This window comes from Lacerta agilis, chromosome 14 (genome assembly GCF_009819535.1).
Source record: "Lacerta agilis isolate rLacAgi1 chromosome 14, rLacAgi1.pri, whole genome shotgun sequence".
Classification (NCBI taxonomy): Eukaryota; Metazoa; Chordata; class Lepidosauria; order Squamata; family Lacertidae; genus Lacerta; species Lacerta agilis.
The window spans coordinates 36,647,800-36,664,457 of record NC_046325.1 but is presented as its reverse complement, the minus strand read 5'-3'; the positions used below and the strand labels follow the sequence as shown (position 1 = coordinate 36,664,457).

At 45.3% G+C, this 16,658-nt stretch overlaps 1 protein-coding gene across 1 annotated transcript; it reads left to right on the top strand.

The window, feature by feature from the left end:
• The first annotated feature begins 3,841 nt into the window (after positions 1 to 3,841).
• On the top strand, positions 3,842 to 16,530 carry LOC117057964 (vomeronasal type-2 receptor 26-like). Its single transcript, XM_033168804.1, has 3 exons — positions 3,842 to 4,153; positions 12,584 to 13,435; positions 16,275 to 16,530. Exons 1-3 carry the CDS (start codon positions 3,842 to 3,844, stop codon positions 16,413 to 16,415), a joined length of 1,305 nt encoding a protein of 434 aa, XP_033024695.1. The 3' UTR covers positions 16,416 to 16,530.
• Positions 16,531 to 16,658: the final 128 nt, after the last annotated feature.

The window sequence follows — 16,658 nt, the reverse complement described above, 5'->3', positions numbered from 1 at the left end:
GCTCTAAATCGCACATAAAACCTATATGAGCTGAGGAAGAGCATGGAACAAAGTTCATTTCTTAACACATGGTAGGTGATAGAGCTGATGACTGGGATGTGATGGACACCTGAAGATGGTTACTGTGGTTCTTTCTCCATGGGACATTGCTGCTTCACAAAGGCGGAAGGGCCACATCTGTTAAGATTTAACAAACATGTTGTCTTTGTTTCTTCCAGTGGACCACATGATGCAAAGGGATCATTCTTACCTCCCCTGTCATTATCAGTTTGCTTCTGATTAGACCTCCAAAGATTTGCCGAGAGCGTTTATGAAAACCCTCTCTGCCACCCCAAATGCTGGTTCTCTTGAGTGTTTAAGGCAGACCACTGTACTGATGCTGCTCCTAATGCTTTTTGGTGGAATCAGGGGAGCTGCTGTCTAGGAAAAGGTTTTTCTTTCTTTCCTGAGTATGGCAGTGCTGGTGATGTTAATATTAATATTCTTGCTGCCACAAACGGTGAACCATTCACATGTCAATCATTGCACCATCAGTGATCTTCTCTACATCCCACACAAGTACTACCAGCCGGGTGACCTTATCATTGGTGGACTTGCTTCTCATCTTCTGTCCTCTCTTGACTATGAAACTTTCGAAGAATGCCAGGCCATCTATCAGATTCTTAATCTCTTGTAAGGATCTTTCTTTCTTTCTTTCTTTCTTTCTTTCTTTCTTTCTTTCTTTCTTTCTTTCTTTCTTTCTTCCCCCCTTTTCCTTCTTTAAAGAGTTTTTAATGCTTCATTGAGATTAAAAAGAAATAACAAACATAAAAGTTAATGACAAAAAATAAGTGAAACAATTTGTTTCGTCATTTCATTATACATTATTCTTAGATTTCTAACGACTTCCCGTCTCCACATTGTGTATTTACCGCTTAATCTATCTAGTGCACTGTTAATCTTCATTTACTTTTTATAGATTTTAATCCATATTACTGTTTCTCATGGTTATTCATCCTATCACAGAAGTTACTCAAGTCATATTGTCACAATATTTAAGAAGCTATTTTTTATACTTGTCCCATTTCCAAATAATTTCCCCCAATTTTTCTGTCATTTTTGCCAACTCAGCGTACTCAAATAATTTAGTTTGCCGTTCCAGCTTTGTTGAGATTATCTCTCCTTTCCAATTTGTGGCAATTAGTATTCTTGTGGCAACTGTAGCATACAATAATATTTCTCTTGCATTTTTAGGTATACCGTATCTGGACTGAGTATCTCCAGGAGAAAAGCCTCCAGGTTTTTTTTTTTTTTAAAGAAGGATACCTTAAACATTTTTTTTAAGCTCATTGTAAATAACATTCCAAAATCCCTTAATTTTGTTACACATCCACCACATGTGCCTTCCGTCTCCCCACACCTCCATTTTTGATAACTTCAGTGGTGTTGGGTACTAACGGAATTGCATCTTCATAAAGTTTTCTTTTAGAGTGCAACATGCGGTAAATTTCATATTAACTTTCCATAATTTTTCCCAGGTGCTCATTGGAATGTTATAGCCAAAGTCTTGGGCCCATTTGATCATTACAGATTTAACCTTCTCCTTGACTTCCCAGTCAAGGAGGAGTCGGTACATTTTTTTTCCAATTTTTTTTTCAATTGCCAGGTGATATTAATGCCTAACAATATCTGCTAAAAGGTAAGTCCCGTTGATTTCAATGATATAGGGAGGGTTGCAAAATATTTCCTTCCAAAAAGGTTCAGATCATTCTTAAGAGTTTGCTCCTCCAAGTGCCATTCCCCTTTCATCATTTTTTAAATGAGTGTGTGCGTGTTTGTGTGTATAATTTAATTTTTTTAGATTAAATGTCCTGTTTTATAATTTAGAATATTCATTTAACCAACCTTAAAACATCAATGACTTCCCTTCTTCTCCTTCCATGGTTCATTTTGCATAACATACCTGTAAATCCCTCCATATTTTAAATAAACCAAGCCATTCAGTATTCCATTATTACATCCATCAAAACTTATTTACACTGTTGTATTTATCTCAATGCCGCCAACTTTTTCAAGTGTACACAATTCCCCCCCCCCATATATTCAATAAACATTTTCCAATCTTCTTTAAATGTATGTTCTTCTTGCTCTCTAATTCTTGTTAGATCCGCAAGCTGATATTCCATCAGTTTAAGTTGCCACTCTTTGTATTTGGGACTTTGCTCGTTTTCCATTTTGGGGCTAACAAATTTTTTAGCTTAAATGAGAGTTTTAACATCTAAAAGGGTCAAAGACTGCTGATGAATCTCCAATGTCCGATGAAGTCAGGTCTGTAGGAATGAAGCAGATTTTCTAGGATCCAGCTCGAAAACAGAGATCAGTCTGCCAAGTGAGATTGCTTCCAGCTGTCCTGCTCAATGAGCAATCATCCAGATTGGTTTGCACAAATTTTGCAGGAAAGTTAAGACGATGTCGACATGGCATTTCCCACCATTTGAAAGATTTTTTTCCTTGCGGTGTGGTAGTGGCTCAATATATCTGAATATATGCTATAATAGCGAGTCTGGAAGCACCCAAAAATGTGAGGTTGTGTTCACAGTGATGTGCTGTCCTCTCCCATCTCTACCCCACTTTTTAAAGCAGTGCTTAAAAGAGAGGTAGTGTGGGACACAGCCTACCTAACCCGGAAATCTAAGACTCCCAGTGGAATTGTATACATGCCTACTCTGTAGTAAGTCCTATCGAGTTTAACAAATAAATGAGCATAGATCTGCAGCCCAAGGGGCAGAGCTGATATAATGGAATTAATTGTTTTATGCTGCTCTGATTTCGTGAAGTGCCTCGGAAGACTGTGCTCTGAAAGAGGGCTAAAAATCTAACAATGAATGAGTGAATAAAAGCCGCCACACATGTGATGCATTCTAGGAAAGGCATGGTGCTTTGTTATTGCTGTTTTCATTGTTTTCGTTTTAACCTGTGCGTAAGATGCTTTTAGGGACGCGGGTGGTGCTGTGGTCTAAACCACTGAGCCTCTTGGGCTTGCTGATCGGAAGGTCGGTGGTTCGAATCCCTGCAACGGGGTGAGCTCCCGTTGCTCTTTCCCAGCTCCTGCCAACCTAGCAGTTCAAAAGCACATCATTGCAAGTAGATAAATAGGTACCGCTCTGGAGGGAAGGTAAATGGCGTTTCCGTGCGCTGCTCTGGTTCGCCAGAAGTGGCTTAGTCATGCTGGCCACATGACCCAGAGGCTGTCTTCGGACAAACGCCGGCTCCCTTGGCCTATAGAGCGAGATGAGCGCCGCAACTCCAGAGTCATTCGCAACTGGACTTAACGGTCAGGGGTCCCTTTACCTTTACTTTTAAGATGCTTTTATGTCTTTTAAAATAAAAGGCATAGATGATAAATTTCCTTAAACACAGAAATGAATGTTTCACAGCATATCTCCCTGATGTCTTTCTTTCTTTCTTTCTGATAATAATTTTTATTAATTTTCCAATAACAATAATGCAACAATAGCCTCATTATAACAATGCCAATTTATAATACAATTCCTAATACAAATAATTCAAATACCAAATTATATAATTTAGATAGCCCCCCCTAAACTGCAAGTGAATATCTCGTACTGCGTCATTGTTCTTCCTGTGTGTGACATTTATTCTGTCCATGATGTTTCTTCCTGTCTTTGTATGTCAATCTTTCCCCGGTTGTTGCTGCAATCCGTCATGCCTTGAGCGGAGCTGATATCCCAATGTGGTTCCAAAAATTTCTCCCTTACTCAGTCCTGCGCTCTTTGTTTTTGCAACTTTAACAATAGCTGCAAAAGTCACTCTATCACAGTCAGTAGCAGTATAACAGTAGATGTATAATTTTAATTGCAGGGTCGTTCCAAAGAACTACCAGCATGTTCTGGCCTTGGTGTTTGCTGTCAATGAGCTCAATGAGAACCCTCAGATATTGCCCAATGTCACATTGGGATTCCACATCCATGACAGCTACTTCAGTGAAAGGATGACCTACTGGGCCACTCTGGACATACTCTCCACATCCTATAGATTTGTACCCAACTACCAGTGTGACATACAGAAAAATCTGATGGCAATCATTGGGGGACTTGACTTTGAAACTTCCCTGCACATGGCAGCCATCTTAACAGGCTACAAGATTCCCCAGGTAAGAAACAAACATGGTGGCATCATAACTCATCCTTACTTCCATGTTCTGTTGAGAAACAGAAAGATATAAGCCCTGCTAACAATTTCAAATTGCATTCAGTGATGAACTTGAGGAGAGGGAGTGCATCATAAATGCCGTATTGATATGATCATATAATATGACATGCTGTAATTCTGATGTTTAGTTTATTTTTTAGTTGCTTATTTGTTAATATTGTAATAATAATAATAATAATAATAATAATAATAATAATAATACTATTATTTATACCTTGCCCATCTGGCTGTGTTTCCACAGCCACTCTGAGCAGCTTACAGCATACAGGGCTGCCTTCAGATGTCTTCTAAAAGTTACATTTGCATGTCGAGGTTACCGTCCCAGCTCCCCCCAGTAATTCAGTCAGGACACGTTATTTTTGGTTTGGGTTTTTGGCATAATTTTGGCCACAACTTTATTTAAATACAGCCAATGTGAGTGGTTGCTTAGGCATTGGAATGCGACTACTGTCCCCCCAGCCATGGGACAGCTGACATTCGCTTTTGAGGGCGAAGCCAGAAAAGGGTAAACACCTAAGGAAGAAGCGGAGTCGGGCAACGACCCAGGCCTCTCCCCCAAATGCTCCCTAGGACTCCGCTTGGCCCAAGCCTCCCACCACTTGAGGTGGGTATGGACAAAAGCAGAAAGAGTCCCTGGATTCTTTTAACAGAATACCCTTATTTGCAGGGGTAGGCCCATCCAATTGCCTACCCCTGCCCCACGCATTCAGAGGCAGGCACAGCCTAACCATACCTCTGAAGCGATACTAGGGGCAGGCACAGCCTATCCTGGCCCCTAGTGCAAGCAAATTTATGACCAATGCCTAACCGCCAACCTTACAAGTTGTGACGATTTGCTACGCAGTAGGCAAAACCAGTGACAAAAGCCAATCAGCCACTGGATAAATTCCTACCAGGCTCCCGCTCCAAAGCAGACAACCCCGTGACAGGCATAGCAAGGTCAAGCAGCAAAGCGCCGTTCCCAAATTAGGGAGGGCGGGCGGGAGATCCGTTGCACACCGCAAAAGTGAAACCAAAGTTTCACAAACTTAGGTTTTAAAGGCAAGAACTGTCAATCAAGCAACTAGCAACATGCTAAACTCCCCAGCAACTTGCCTTAACCAATCCTAGCTGTGGCCAGTACAAAAACCCCCTCCCATCAACTTGGAGCTGCTCCTTTAACCCTTCTGCAACCCGTGCTCTCTTCAATGGGAGAACACGCTTTGCATGTCGAGGTTACCGTCCCAGCTCCCCCCAGTAATTCAGTCAGGACACGTTATTTTTGGTTTGGGTTTTTGGCATAATTTTGGCCACAACTTTATTTAAATACAGCCAATGTGAGTGGTTGCTTAGGCATTGGAATGCGACTACTGTCCCCCCAGCCATGGGACAGCTGACATTCGCTTTTGAGGGCGAAGCCAGAAAAGGGTAAACACCTAAGGAAGAAGCGGAGTCGGGCAACGACCCAGGCCTCTCCCCCAAATGCTCCCTAGGACTCCGCTTGGCCCAAGCCTCCCACCACTTGAGGTGGGTATGGACAAAAGCAGAAAGAGTCCCTGGATTCTTTTAACAGAATACCCTTATTTGCAGGGGTAGGCCCATCCAATTGCCTACCCCTGCCCCACGCATTCAGAGGCAGGCACAGCCTAACCATACCTCTGAAGCGATACTAGGGGCAGGCACAGCCTATCCTGGCCCCTAGTGCAAGCAAATTTATGACCAATGCCTAACCGCCACACGAGCTACCCCAAGCTCGCCGCCAACCGCTCACAGCCCCAATCCGACCTTTAATCCCTCCGCAATATCTTCCAGCCAGATATCACTCCAACGGGAAGAAAGGTGGACTCCATCAGCCCGATAAAGCTGAACTGCCCTGGCAGAAATCCTCAGGTGCCTAATAATGGACCCACCCAGCTCCAGGACTTTAGAGGAAGCAACCAATTAATGCATTTCCTGGAATTTCGGTACCCACCGGGCGGAGGCTGCCTTGCCATTCCCGCCTCTGCCACCAATGCGATCAGAAAAGCTTAGACCCATGCACCAGCGACATTAATTCCCCCAGATCCCTCTGAATTGTGGAACGTAATGGAAGACAGTCCATGATCGGCAAATCATTTCCCCCCAAGTGCACCACTATTGCCTCAGGCCGACCATCCCAACTCCAGCGGTGCCGAATCAACGGTAAAAGTTCGCCCCACTGCAATCCATGCCTGGCTAACCATGACACCTGCACGTGATGGGGAAAGCCGAGCCCGGCACCGAGCCCAGACTCCAAAGCTCGGGCGCCATCCCAATGGACAATGCTGTGTCCCACAATCCAGATCCGGGTAGCCGCTACACCTGAGGGGTCAAACAGAAAAATATAAGTACCACAATAACGCTTCCTCACATAGCCCTTATAGGCGTCAGAGTTCCACTGCCCCATGTTCCTGATTCTGTCAATCCCCAATGAGCGGCTGTAGATGCCGCCCCAATACGGAAAGATCGGGGGGCAAAATGGACGCCATGACCCCACAGGCTGTGATCGCCGTACGCATCACCCAGGAAAACAGCTGCCGCGTCAAGGGGAGCCCATTGGCATGGATCAACAAAGGGCTATCGCCTGCAGGTTTAACTGCCAAAAAATTTAGACATGTCCCACGCTGGACGCGGCCCCACTAGCCCGATGGCCGGCAGGGAGACGGCCGTCCCCCTCCTCAGCTGGCCTGTTGCAGAGCTCCACATGGCCAGGGTAACCTCTGAAACAGATAAGTCGACGGCCTGATAAAACAAGCCCCTGGTAAGCCCGGCCTCCGAGGTTTCCAAACCACCTCGCCAATCCGCAGTGCGCCAAAATGCAACAGGAAAGGCCGCTGAAAAAAGTCTGGCCTCGAAACGTGACCAACAATGGAATGCAACCTAGAACACAGGTTGGTCAGCAGCTCAAAGGAAATGAGCCACCTAGCAGCTGCTTGGGGAGTGCGGAGCCTACCCCAACCTTCCAAAGCCTTGCGAATCGACAGATTCTGCGCAGGATCTGTGTCGAAAAGGGGCCTTACAGAAAAGGAAATGGCGGCCAACTGCAGCTTAAGTGGTCTTGGCAGCCCTCCCCCATTGGAAAAGGTGCGCAAGGTACCGCAGCACCTGGGACAATGGGGATGTAGTTCCACCCCCACAGCCACAGACTCCCGGTGAACTGCCAGGAAGTCTCTCCAGGCTTTATCATAAGACCTAAGGGTCTCCAGCGAAACAGCCACCGCTACTCCCTGCCCAAGTACATGCTGCCAATATTCCACCGGTGCACTGGAAAGGGGTTCCGGGAGAGGCTGAGCGTTCTGGGTAAGACCTGAATTGCTCGATCTGAAAATGGGAAAGGGCGACAGCCACCTCGTTAGTAACCCCCGGCCCAAAGCGAGCCGAAACCAATGTTGAAATGCAAACCGTGGAGCACAAATGGCTGAAGCAGGGCTGCTACCCGAGGCGAGCGGGAGGACTGTGTGACCAGAATGGGCACCACCGCCTGGTTGACCGTCCAGAAACACAGACGGCGGTCCTTGAAGTCCTCGACCCAAATATAGACTGTTATAGGGAAAAAACTCCAGAAAATTAATCCTGTGTGCCGGCCTCCCTTTGCTAGGTGTGCGGCCAATGTCGTGCCACCAAAGCCCATTTCAATAGAGGCCGAAGCTTAGCGACCCCGCTGCGTCCGAATGAACTAAAGGCCGATGTGCAGGTTCCCTACGACCTGCCACCATAACCACCAATTGAAATCCTCCAGAAATTGCAACCAAACCTGCAGGTTTGCCTTCCCTCTCTAGGCAGCCGTTGCCCATGGTGCGTGTGCAATGGGAGGAGGTCCTGCATAACCTTCTGCAAGGCAACTAATTTATCTTCAGGCGAACGAGACGTTTGCGATACCATAACCCATTGGATACCCCAGTGAGTTAGCTAGGTGGAAGGGCCCTCCGTCTACCCGCAGCCAGGGAAACGCTCAATTCCTCCGACAGGGCCGTGAAGGCCCACATCAAGGTCAAACAGTCGCCTGTATCGTCTGATGAGACCAGCAGGAAGTCAACGAGATAATGGGTGACCCCCCATAAGGCTAGTGTAAAAGTGGAGGGCCCAATCAAGGAATGTGCTGAAGCACTCAAAGGCTGCCCGTAGGCATTGCCTAGTCAAAATAATATGGCCCATCAAAGCGGAACCCCAGGAGCCAGAAGTCCTGGGGATGAATGGGCAACAGCCGAAATGCTGACTCAATGTCGCATTTGGCTAACAAAGCCCCCGGGCCAAATCTCCTGATTAATTTTATGGCGTAATCTAAATCGGACGAAGCAGCACTTGCTTCAGAGTAAGTATTACAAGTTAACTTCCTTCAGGCAGACAGCATCTGCATAGGCAAGCGGTATATTTGGGCAACGATATCCATCTGGATCCCTAAATACGTTAAAAGGGAAATAATATGGCCCTCCGACTAATCCGCTGCCACAAGGACGCCCAGCTCCTCAGTGAGGGAATATTTGACATTTGATAAGCTTAATCACCTGAATCCAGGGACTCCTATGTCATGAAATAAAATGCGGGATAGCCTCTGAGTTGCAATTAATTATGTATCATACAGAAATCACATGGGGCTTCCTTAGGGACAATCCCCCATGGGGATAACTGCAAGTCAGGAATAAAGGGGGAATCAAAAGGAGTCCCGCCATAAGTCTCAATGCAAACTCCTACCATCACCCTTTTTACTGGCTACCACAGGTAGCACTCTAACCGACTTTTGAATTGCTGTATTCCGGGCCACCAACTGGCTGTGGGCCCCCTTCACCACCACAAGATGGGAGGGTGTCTGCCTATACCACAAGCAGCACAAAAAAGTGCATCCATTTGCAGGAGGATGGAATTAACGATCAAGAATGGACAAGCAGGGAGGGAGCCCGAGAGTCGTATTGGGCAAACTACCATGAAATGCAACAGTTGGTTCACCATCCCATTAGAACCACGCCAGAGCCTGCTTAGCACTGCAAGCTTGCAAGCATTTTTTTCTTTTTCTTTTTGCTGCATCACCAAGAGGTGCTCCCATCCTGGCAAACCGCCCCCTGGACACCTCGAGGTACCTGTGAGAGGCCGTTGATGAAGAAGAATCATCGCCTTGACTCCTTATGGTCTACTTTTGGAACGTCTCTTGTGGCAACGCTTTCCGCCTGAAGACGTTCTCGCTGGAACTGACAGGCTGACCTCCACAGAGGACTCAGGCGCAGGATCCTGCCGCAAAGCACCTGGGAGAGGCTGAGGAAAGGAATAGGTGAGATACCAACCCCAGAAGAAAGCCTGTGTAAGAACTGAGAATACTTCCTGGAACGGGAAGGGGCCTTTTGCTGCCCCCTGCTGCTAGCTGCCCGCTGAGCTGATGCTCCCACCACTCGTACTGGGGCCTGTGGAAAGAAAGGAACTGGACTCCGTGAAAATTGGGAATCAGCAATTAAAAACCCCCGATTCCGGGAGCTCCTCCCCTTCCTCGCTGGATGCCGACGTAGCAGGAGATGAAGCCCCAATTGGGGGTGGTGGCCCTGCTTGTGCACTGGTTTGACGGGCGGAGCGTTGAAGGGGACCATCCAACCCGGATGCAAAGCAGGCCAACACTTCTGGATCACCATCCAAACTTGCATGAAGGATTTAAATACGGCCCCCAGCACAACTAGGATTGGGCGAACGAAGTGACTGGGATGGCCCCTTGATAGCCCTCTTTGCTGGGATAAAGGAAGCAGGCTGCGCAGAAGGCTTCTTTGGAGCCATTCTAGCTGCATACAGATAAAAGGAATCAGGCAAAACTATCACAGACCAAGCTGCTGAACCATTAAACCCCTGGCAATCAGATCCTGTGTGAATTGCCTTGTATATTCAAATTTATTTATGGAACAATAAGCCTCTCCCCCAACCACTAAGGCTGTGGTGGTTAAACAGCCCAGTTGATTGCTGTATTCCACTGGACCACTAGGCCTATTAAGGCAAAGCCCTTTTCCAGTGAACTAACAGACGAGAGGTGACCTGCCGCCTGTCTAGGTACCCCTGCATGCCCTTCTTAGAGAGAGGCACCCCCTCGGAACCCATAGTTCTTTCTTTTGGGGGGTGGGGTATCAATAATATCACAAATGGGCTTCCCTCAGGCAGGGGATATAGAAACATGAATAAGCTGCACCAACAGGGTAAAGAACAATTTCTACCCATGGGCTGAGGGGCTGCTGAATGAAAGACAGCAACATTGCAGCTGACATTAAGGGTTGGAAGTAATATGACAGCACACAGAGTGTGACAGTGACTGGGAGATTGGGGGGAGCAGGGCTCACTCGATCTCACTGTAAACATGTGGTACAGTGACAATAAGTATGTCTATTTCTATTCCACCTACCACATAATAGAATAGCCCCAGTAAGGAATGCCAAGAAAAATAGACATCTAAAATTGTGAGCGTCACTATCAGGGCAAAACATAACTGAAGGCAATAAACTTGCTCAGAAACAGGATAGCTCAAGAGCATACACAGAATGCTCATAGACATTTGAGGCACAGATAGTCACTGGCTCCACTCTGCCTGCCTCAGCAATGCATTAGCAACAAGCTACTGAGCCTGCAAACAGATACATTTCTATAGAGAAAATGAGTCACATGTCACAGAGACTCAGCCACATCTGCTAACAGTGGAAGGCTTAGGCTTGATGCAGGCCGAGTAGGCCTCACTGATTCCACTCTAAGGATCTTTGTCATGATGAGGCCAACACAAAATAAAAAAGAAGCAGCCCAAAACAGTGGTAACATCAAAACGCTAGGAAAGCACCCTTGCAATAGCAACAGCCGCAGTATTAAAAGAACCTCACCACAATGTTCCTGCCCAAGGCTAGATAAAATACAGCCAACAGCGCTGCACACCCCCAAATAAAGGCAGCCATCAGGGATACTAATGAAGTGATTCCAGCCAAATAGGAATAGCCCTGACCAAACCCCACCATTATAAAATGTGGGAAAAGGGGGGAAACATTTTGTGTGAAGGAAAGTCCCAAATGGGTGCTCTCACTATTGGGAAGGATTACGCATGGGCAGCACTCCCAGGGACAGGGAGAATCTTCCAAAGGTGCAGGGGTAAGGGCCCAAACAGGCCCCTAGTGTGGCAAAGCCCCTGCCAGGGTGGGGTGGGAAATCAAACAGGGAAAAAAGGGGGAATTAAAGTAATTAAGGGATTGGGGAGGAGTGGAAGGAAGGGGAAAATGAAGAAATTTAACCAGACAATGAGAAGATCACTCCACTGTCCTCCAGGTGGTCCGAGTGTTCTAGGAGATCCGTTGCACACCGCAAAAGTGAAACCAAAGTTTCACAAACTTAGGTTTTAAAGGCAAGAACTGTCAATCAAGCAACTAGCAACATGCTAAACTCCCCAGCAACTTGCCTTAACCAATCCTAGCTGTGGCCAGTACAAAAACCCCCTCCCATCAACTTGGAGCTGCTCCTTTAACCCTTCTGCAACCCGTGCTCTCTTCAATGGGAGAACACGCTTTACCTCAAAAGTTATATAGTTCTTTATTTCCTTGACATCTGAAGGGAGGGCATTCCACAAGGAGGGCACCACTACCAAGAAGGCCTTCTGCCTTTCCCCCTGTAACTTCATTTCTCGCAGTGAGGGAATCACCAGAAGACCCTCAGAGGAGGACCTCAGTGTCTAGGCTGAACGATGGGGGTGGAGACGCTCCTTCAGGTATACTGTGCCGAGGCCATTTAGGGCTTTAAAGGTCAGCACCAACATTTTGAATTGTGCTCGGAAACATACTGGGAACCAGTGAAGATCTTTCAGGACTGGTGTTATATGGTCTCGGTGGCCACTCCCATTCACCAGTCTTGCTGCCACATTCTGGATTAGTTGTAGTGTCCGAGTCATCTTCAAAGTTAGCCCTGTGTAGAGCACATTGCAGTAGTCCAAGCGGGAGATTACTGATGATTTCTTAATTATTTATGCTGTACTTGTGACGTTCTATTATGTTATTTTTATTTATTGTTTGTAAGCCGCTTTGGGGTTCATTTGAATGGAAAACAGCATAGAAATACAATAAATAGAAATCAATCTTCCACTCAACCTCTCAGCGTGTATCAGAAGATATGACTGGAGTTTTATGTACATCAAACTGTCTATGCAATGTTTATGTATGCAAAATAGCTTGTATGACAATCCTGTATGGGGTGAAACAAAGTTCAGAGGTGCAGGTTGCTCAACAGTTCCTTTAATTACTTTGACCTGGACAGTTTTGAGCCTTGCAGGAGAGGTGGGTCCTAAACACAATTAGTTGGTCATTGCTATCCAAACAGGATCAATCATTCAACTACTTTTATATATATATATTTTTAAAAAACCCTATTTATTTCCTTCTAGCTCAGTTATGGCTCCTTTGCCCCAGAGGATGCTGATCAAAGCCAGTCCACTCCCTTCTACCGGATGGTGCCCAATGAAGCCCATCAGTACACTGGGATTCTTGAGTTACTTCTGCAGTTTGGATGGACGTGGGTTGGGTTGCTCACGGTGGATAGTGAGAGTGGAGAGAAGTTTATGGAAATCCTGCAAACTCTGCTTTCCCAGAGAGGCATTTGCTTGGCCTTTTCAGAGAGAACTCCAAAAGGCACATATTTGGAAGAGTATTACAACTTGCTTTCCCAGTGGCTCCAAGCCTATCTCATTATTGCGGAAAGCAAAGCCAATACTGTCATTGTCTATGGAGAAGACAAGTCCATGTTTTATTTGCAATTATTGCTAGCGGCAGGGGAAGCGGAAAATGTGACATCTTTGGCCAAGGTATGGATTATGACTGCTCAACTGGATTTCTCAGCAGTGGCCTTTCGAACGAGCCAGGATATGCAACCATTTCATGGCTCCATATGCTTCACAGTGCACTCAAATGAGGTGCAAGGATTCAAGACCCTTCTTCGCTCCCTAAATCCTTTCATGGCAGGTGAAGATGGTTTTCTTCAGCAGTTCTGGCAACAGACATTCCATTGTTCCTTTCCAAATTCCATTGCTGAGTTCAGTGAAACCTGCACTGGACAGGAGAAGCTGGACAGCCTCCCCTCGTCTGGCTTTGAGATGAGCATGACTGGCCACAGCTACAGCATCTACAATGCTGTCTATGTTGTGGCACATGCTCTTCATGCCATGTTCCAGTCCTGGTCGAAAGACAGAGGAATTGTGAGAAGATGGAGACCGCAGCTTCAGAAATTGCAGCCTTGGCAGGTAATGACTCTTGTTTTGGATATCTTTCAGTTATTATTTCATTTTATATTGTTGATAAAGCAAAGGCAACAATTTTAACAACAGACAAAAATTGAAAGATGAATAACCAAACTGTAAAATAGGTAGGTAGAATGTGTAGTTGCACATGAGTTAAATAAAAACTTAAATAAGTCCAAATTAAGTCCAATTTTATCAGATCACCAAGCGTAGTTCCAGATTTCCCAGGTTTGTGGGGGGTTCTTTTGAAAATGTTGGTTCTGCTGTATATGCCAAATCATATAAAAGGTGTCTGGAGGTTCTAGTCCTTGTCAAAATCTCAAATTATTTGTGATTATCTCTGTTATAGCTATATTCCAGAGTGAGTGGTACAAAGTGTCCAGCATTAGATTTTGGGCTGTGTTCTATTGAGTTGCAATTACTATTAATGCTGCCAGTATAATCTTGCAAATTCTTTTGGCAATATATTTACGTTGGCATCATCAAAAATACACAGTAACATTCATTTAGGACAACAAACAATAGTTTTTGTAGTAATATTTATCATTTCTGTGAAAATCGGATACAACCCACTCATCTGAGCTTCAGCTCTTCAAAACTAGGCAGCTAGGTGCGATATTGTCAATGGCAATTTCTATCTCAACTAGAGTCTTAACAGGAACACCTGTTTTGCCTGTTCCTCCCTCAGTCTCACCCTCTCTCCAATTTCCTGTTCTTTCATTTTTACCCTCCTGCATTGAACTTCATGGATGTTTGCATGACGATTTTGGAAGTCCCATTTGAGCTTTGAAATACTCACATATACAGTGTGGCCTAGTCTTATGCGGAGGAATCTACAGAGGACAGAGAGATCAAAATTTGCTGTTGCTATTGCTATTATTTTTTAATTATATGAAATCTTGTATACTGCCTTGGAAGAGGCGATGGCACTTTAAAAGGCGATGCTGAACATAAGATAAGTTTGAGTTTTAAACAATTGTCCTTTTTCTGCCATCTCGATGCAGCTCCACGCATTTCTTAGGAGTGTCTCGTTTAACAACAGTGTGGGAGAAGAAGTGTCTTTTAGTGAGAACAGGGAATTAGAAGCTGGATTCGATATTACCAACTTGGTCACTTTCCCAAATAACTCCTTCCTCAGAGTCAAGGTCGGAAGGGTGAATCTCCAGGCTGCTCCAGCCAAGGGATTTTCCATCAATGAAGACAAAATGGTGTGGCACAGAAGTTTTCAACAGGTGCGGCATGATTTCAGCAAATTGCAACTCCAGTGTGTCCTAAATGTGATGCTTGCATCTTTGAAGCATAGCAGAGACATGGATCCTGTATTCTTTCTCGCTTGCTGTTTATGAAAACCTCTATGAATGTTGTGGGGCTCTGATGCCCTGAATGTTCATTATCATATGCTTGTTCGTTTATTGCATTTTTATTCCACCTTTCCTCCAAGGAGCTCAAGGTCGTGTGCCTACTTCCCGTTTTATCCTAACAAGAACCCTGTAAGGTAGGCTAGGCTGAGAGAAGCAGCGACTGGCCCAAAGTCACCCAATGAGTTTCATGGCCAAGTGGGGATTTGAACCCTGGTCTTCCACTTCTCTGTCTAGCACATTCTTTAAAGATTTCTAGGCCAGCAGAGTGTGACCTAAGCCTAACCTCCAACAAACTTCTTTGGGGAGAAAGCAAGGGGAGCTGAGACTGGAGACAGACCAGGCAGACTTCTGCAGAAAATGCCTGGTTTGGAGGCTACTCATACTAAAGATATACTGTAGCAGCAGAAGTCTGGCAGAGTCCAGCACTATCCTTGTTTTTGAGGCTGTCTCTTGGCCTAGTGTATTTAGTCTAGGGTTCTCAGCCCCTGTAATGATCTTAGGCAGGCAAGCAAGCAAGCCCTGATAATAATTAATGACTCTGGCAGTTTTATGTTACGTTTATTTACAAAAACACATCCAGAGCACGGCTTCTTGTCTGCTCGCATTGAAGGGAGTTGGTAAGTCTGAAACTCCACCCCGCTCACAGCAGGAAGGACGCCAGATTTCCGTCCTTCCCCTCTTGACCTTCCGTTGCACTCTGACCTTGTCCAGTCTCCAAGCACGAGGACTGAGTGGTTGGCCTTCCCACTTGCACTAGACACACTGCCTGTTCTCTGCTTCTGTGCTGGTTGCCTAGTAACACTCTGACTGTCTCCTAACTCTCCCGCTTCTTGAGGGCTATTTGTGTCCTCTTTGTGAAGGGGGTTCAAGTTCCCCTTTCTGGCTCTACCAGCCAGCTTTCGCTTGCAGAGCCGGCCTCTCTCTCACTTAGCTCAATTTCCAAGTAGCTTTACTCTGCAGAGCTGGCTACTCTCAAACTTAGCTCAGTTTCTGAGTCTGACTCTTCCCCTGTGCTTGGTTGATCCACGTTTCTGACAGCTCCCAATATCTGTGTTATTTCAGATGGAAATACTGAAGGAACCTGACATTGTATATGGTAGCTGCTTATTTAAATCACTTACGATGTCAAAACATCCTTTCAACTCTACTTTAAAACCTTTTGAGTTTTATAAGAAATGTATTTTTCCAAATAATAATAGTACTGTTCAGGTGGACTCCCTCCCTCCCTTTTATTTCTATTTTAAAAAAATATTGAAATTGTCTTAAATTCATTTTCAGAGTCACAAAAACATCTTCTGTCTCATTAGATGCCATTAATGGCTGTTGACAGATCATTGCTTTCAAAATTATCTTAATATTCAGCATGCCATTTCTCCCATCCAGTTGATCGCTTGCAGCCCAGAAAATGGAATTTAGGTTCTCCAAACATCCATCATTTCTCCTACACTAAACACTTCCTTATGGTTAATTAAAATTCACAGCTGCCACCCCTCTCTCAATGCAACAAAAATTGCCCTTCTGGTACTAGAAGAAAAAAGAAGGAAGGGGAGAAATTCTGCTGCTATGACTGTACTCCATGTTCAGAAGGCAAGATTTCATACCAGAAAGGTAGGAAACATTAGGTAGCTTTCAGATATGTGTCATATTAGATTTCCTGTGAAGGGTCTGTGGCAGTGTGAAAGGTGTCACAATTGCTGCTATTGATGTAGTTCTGATTTCCATGGTCATTGAAGTTCACAGACTTGGAGAAGAAGAAGAAGAAGTTGTTGGATTTGATATGCCACTTTATCACTACCCGAAGGAGTCTCAAAGCGGCTAACAATCTCTTTCCCCTCCTCCCCCACAACAAACTCTCTGTGAGGTGA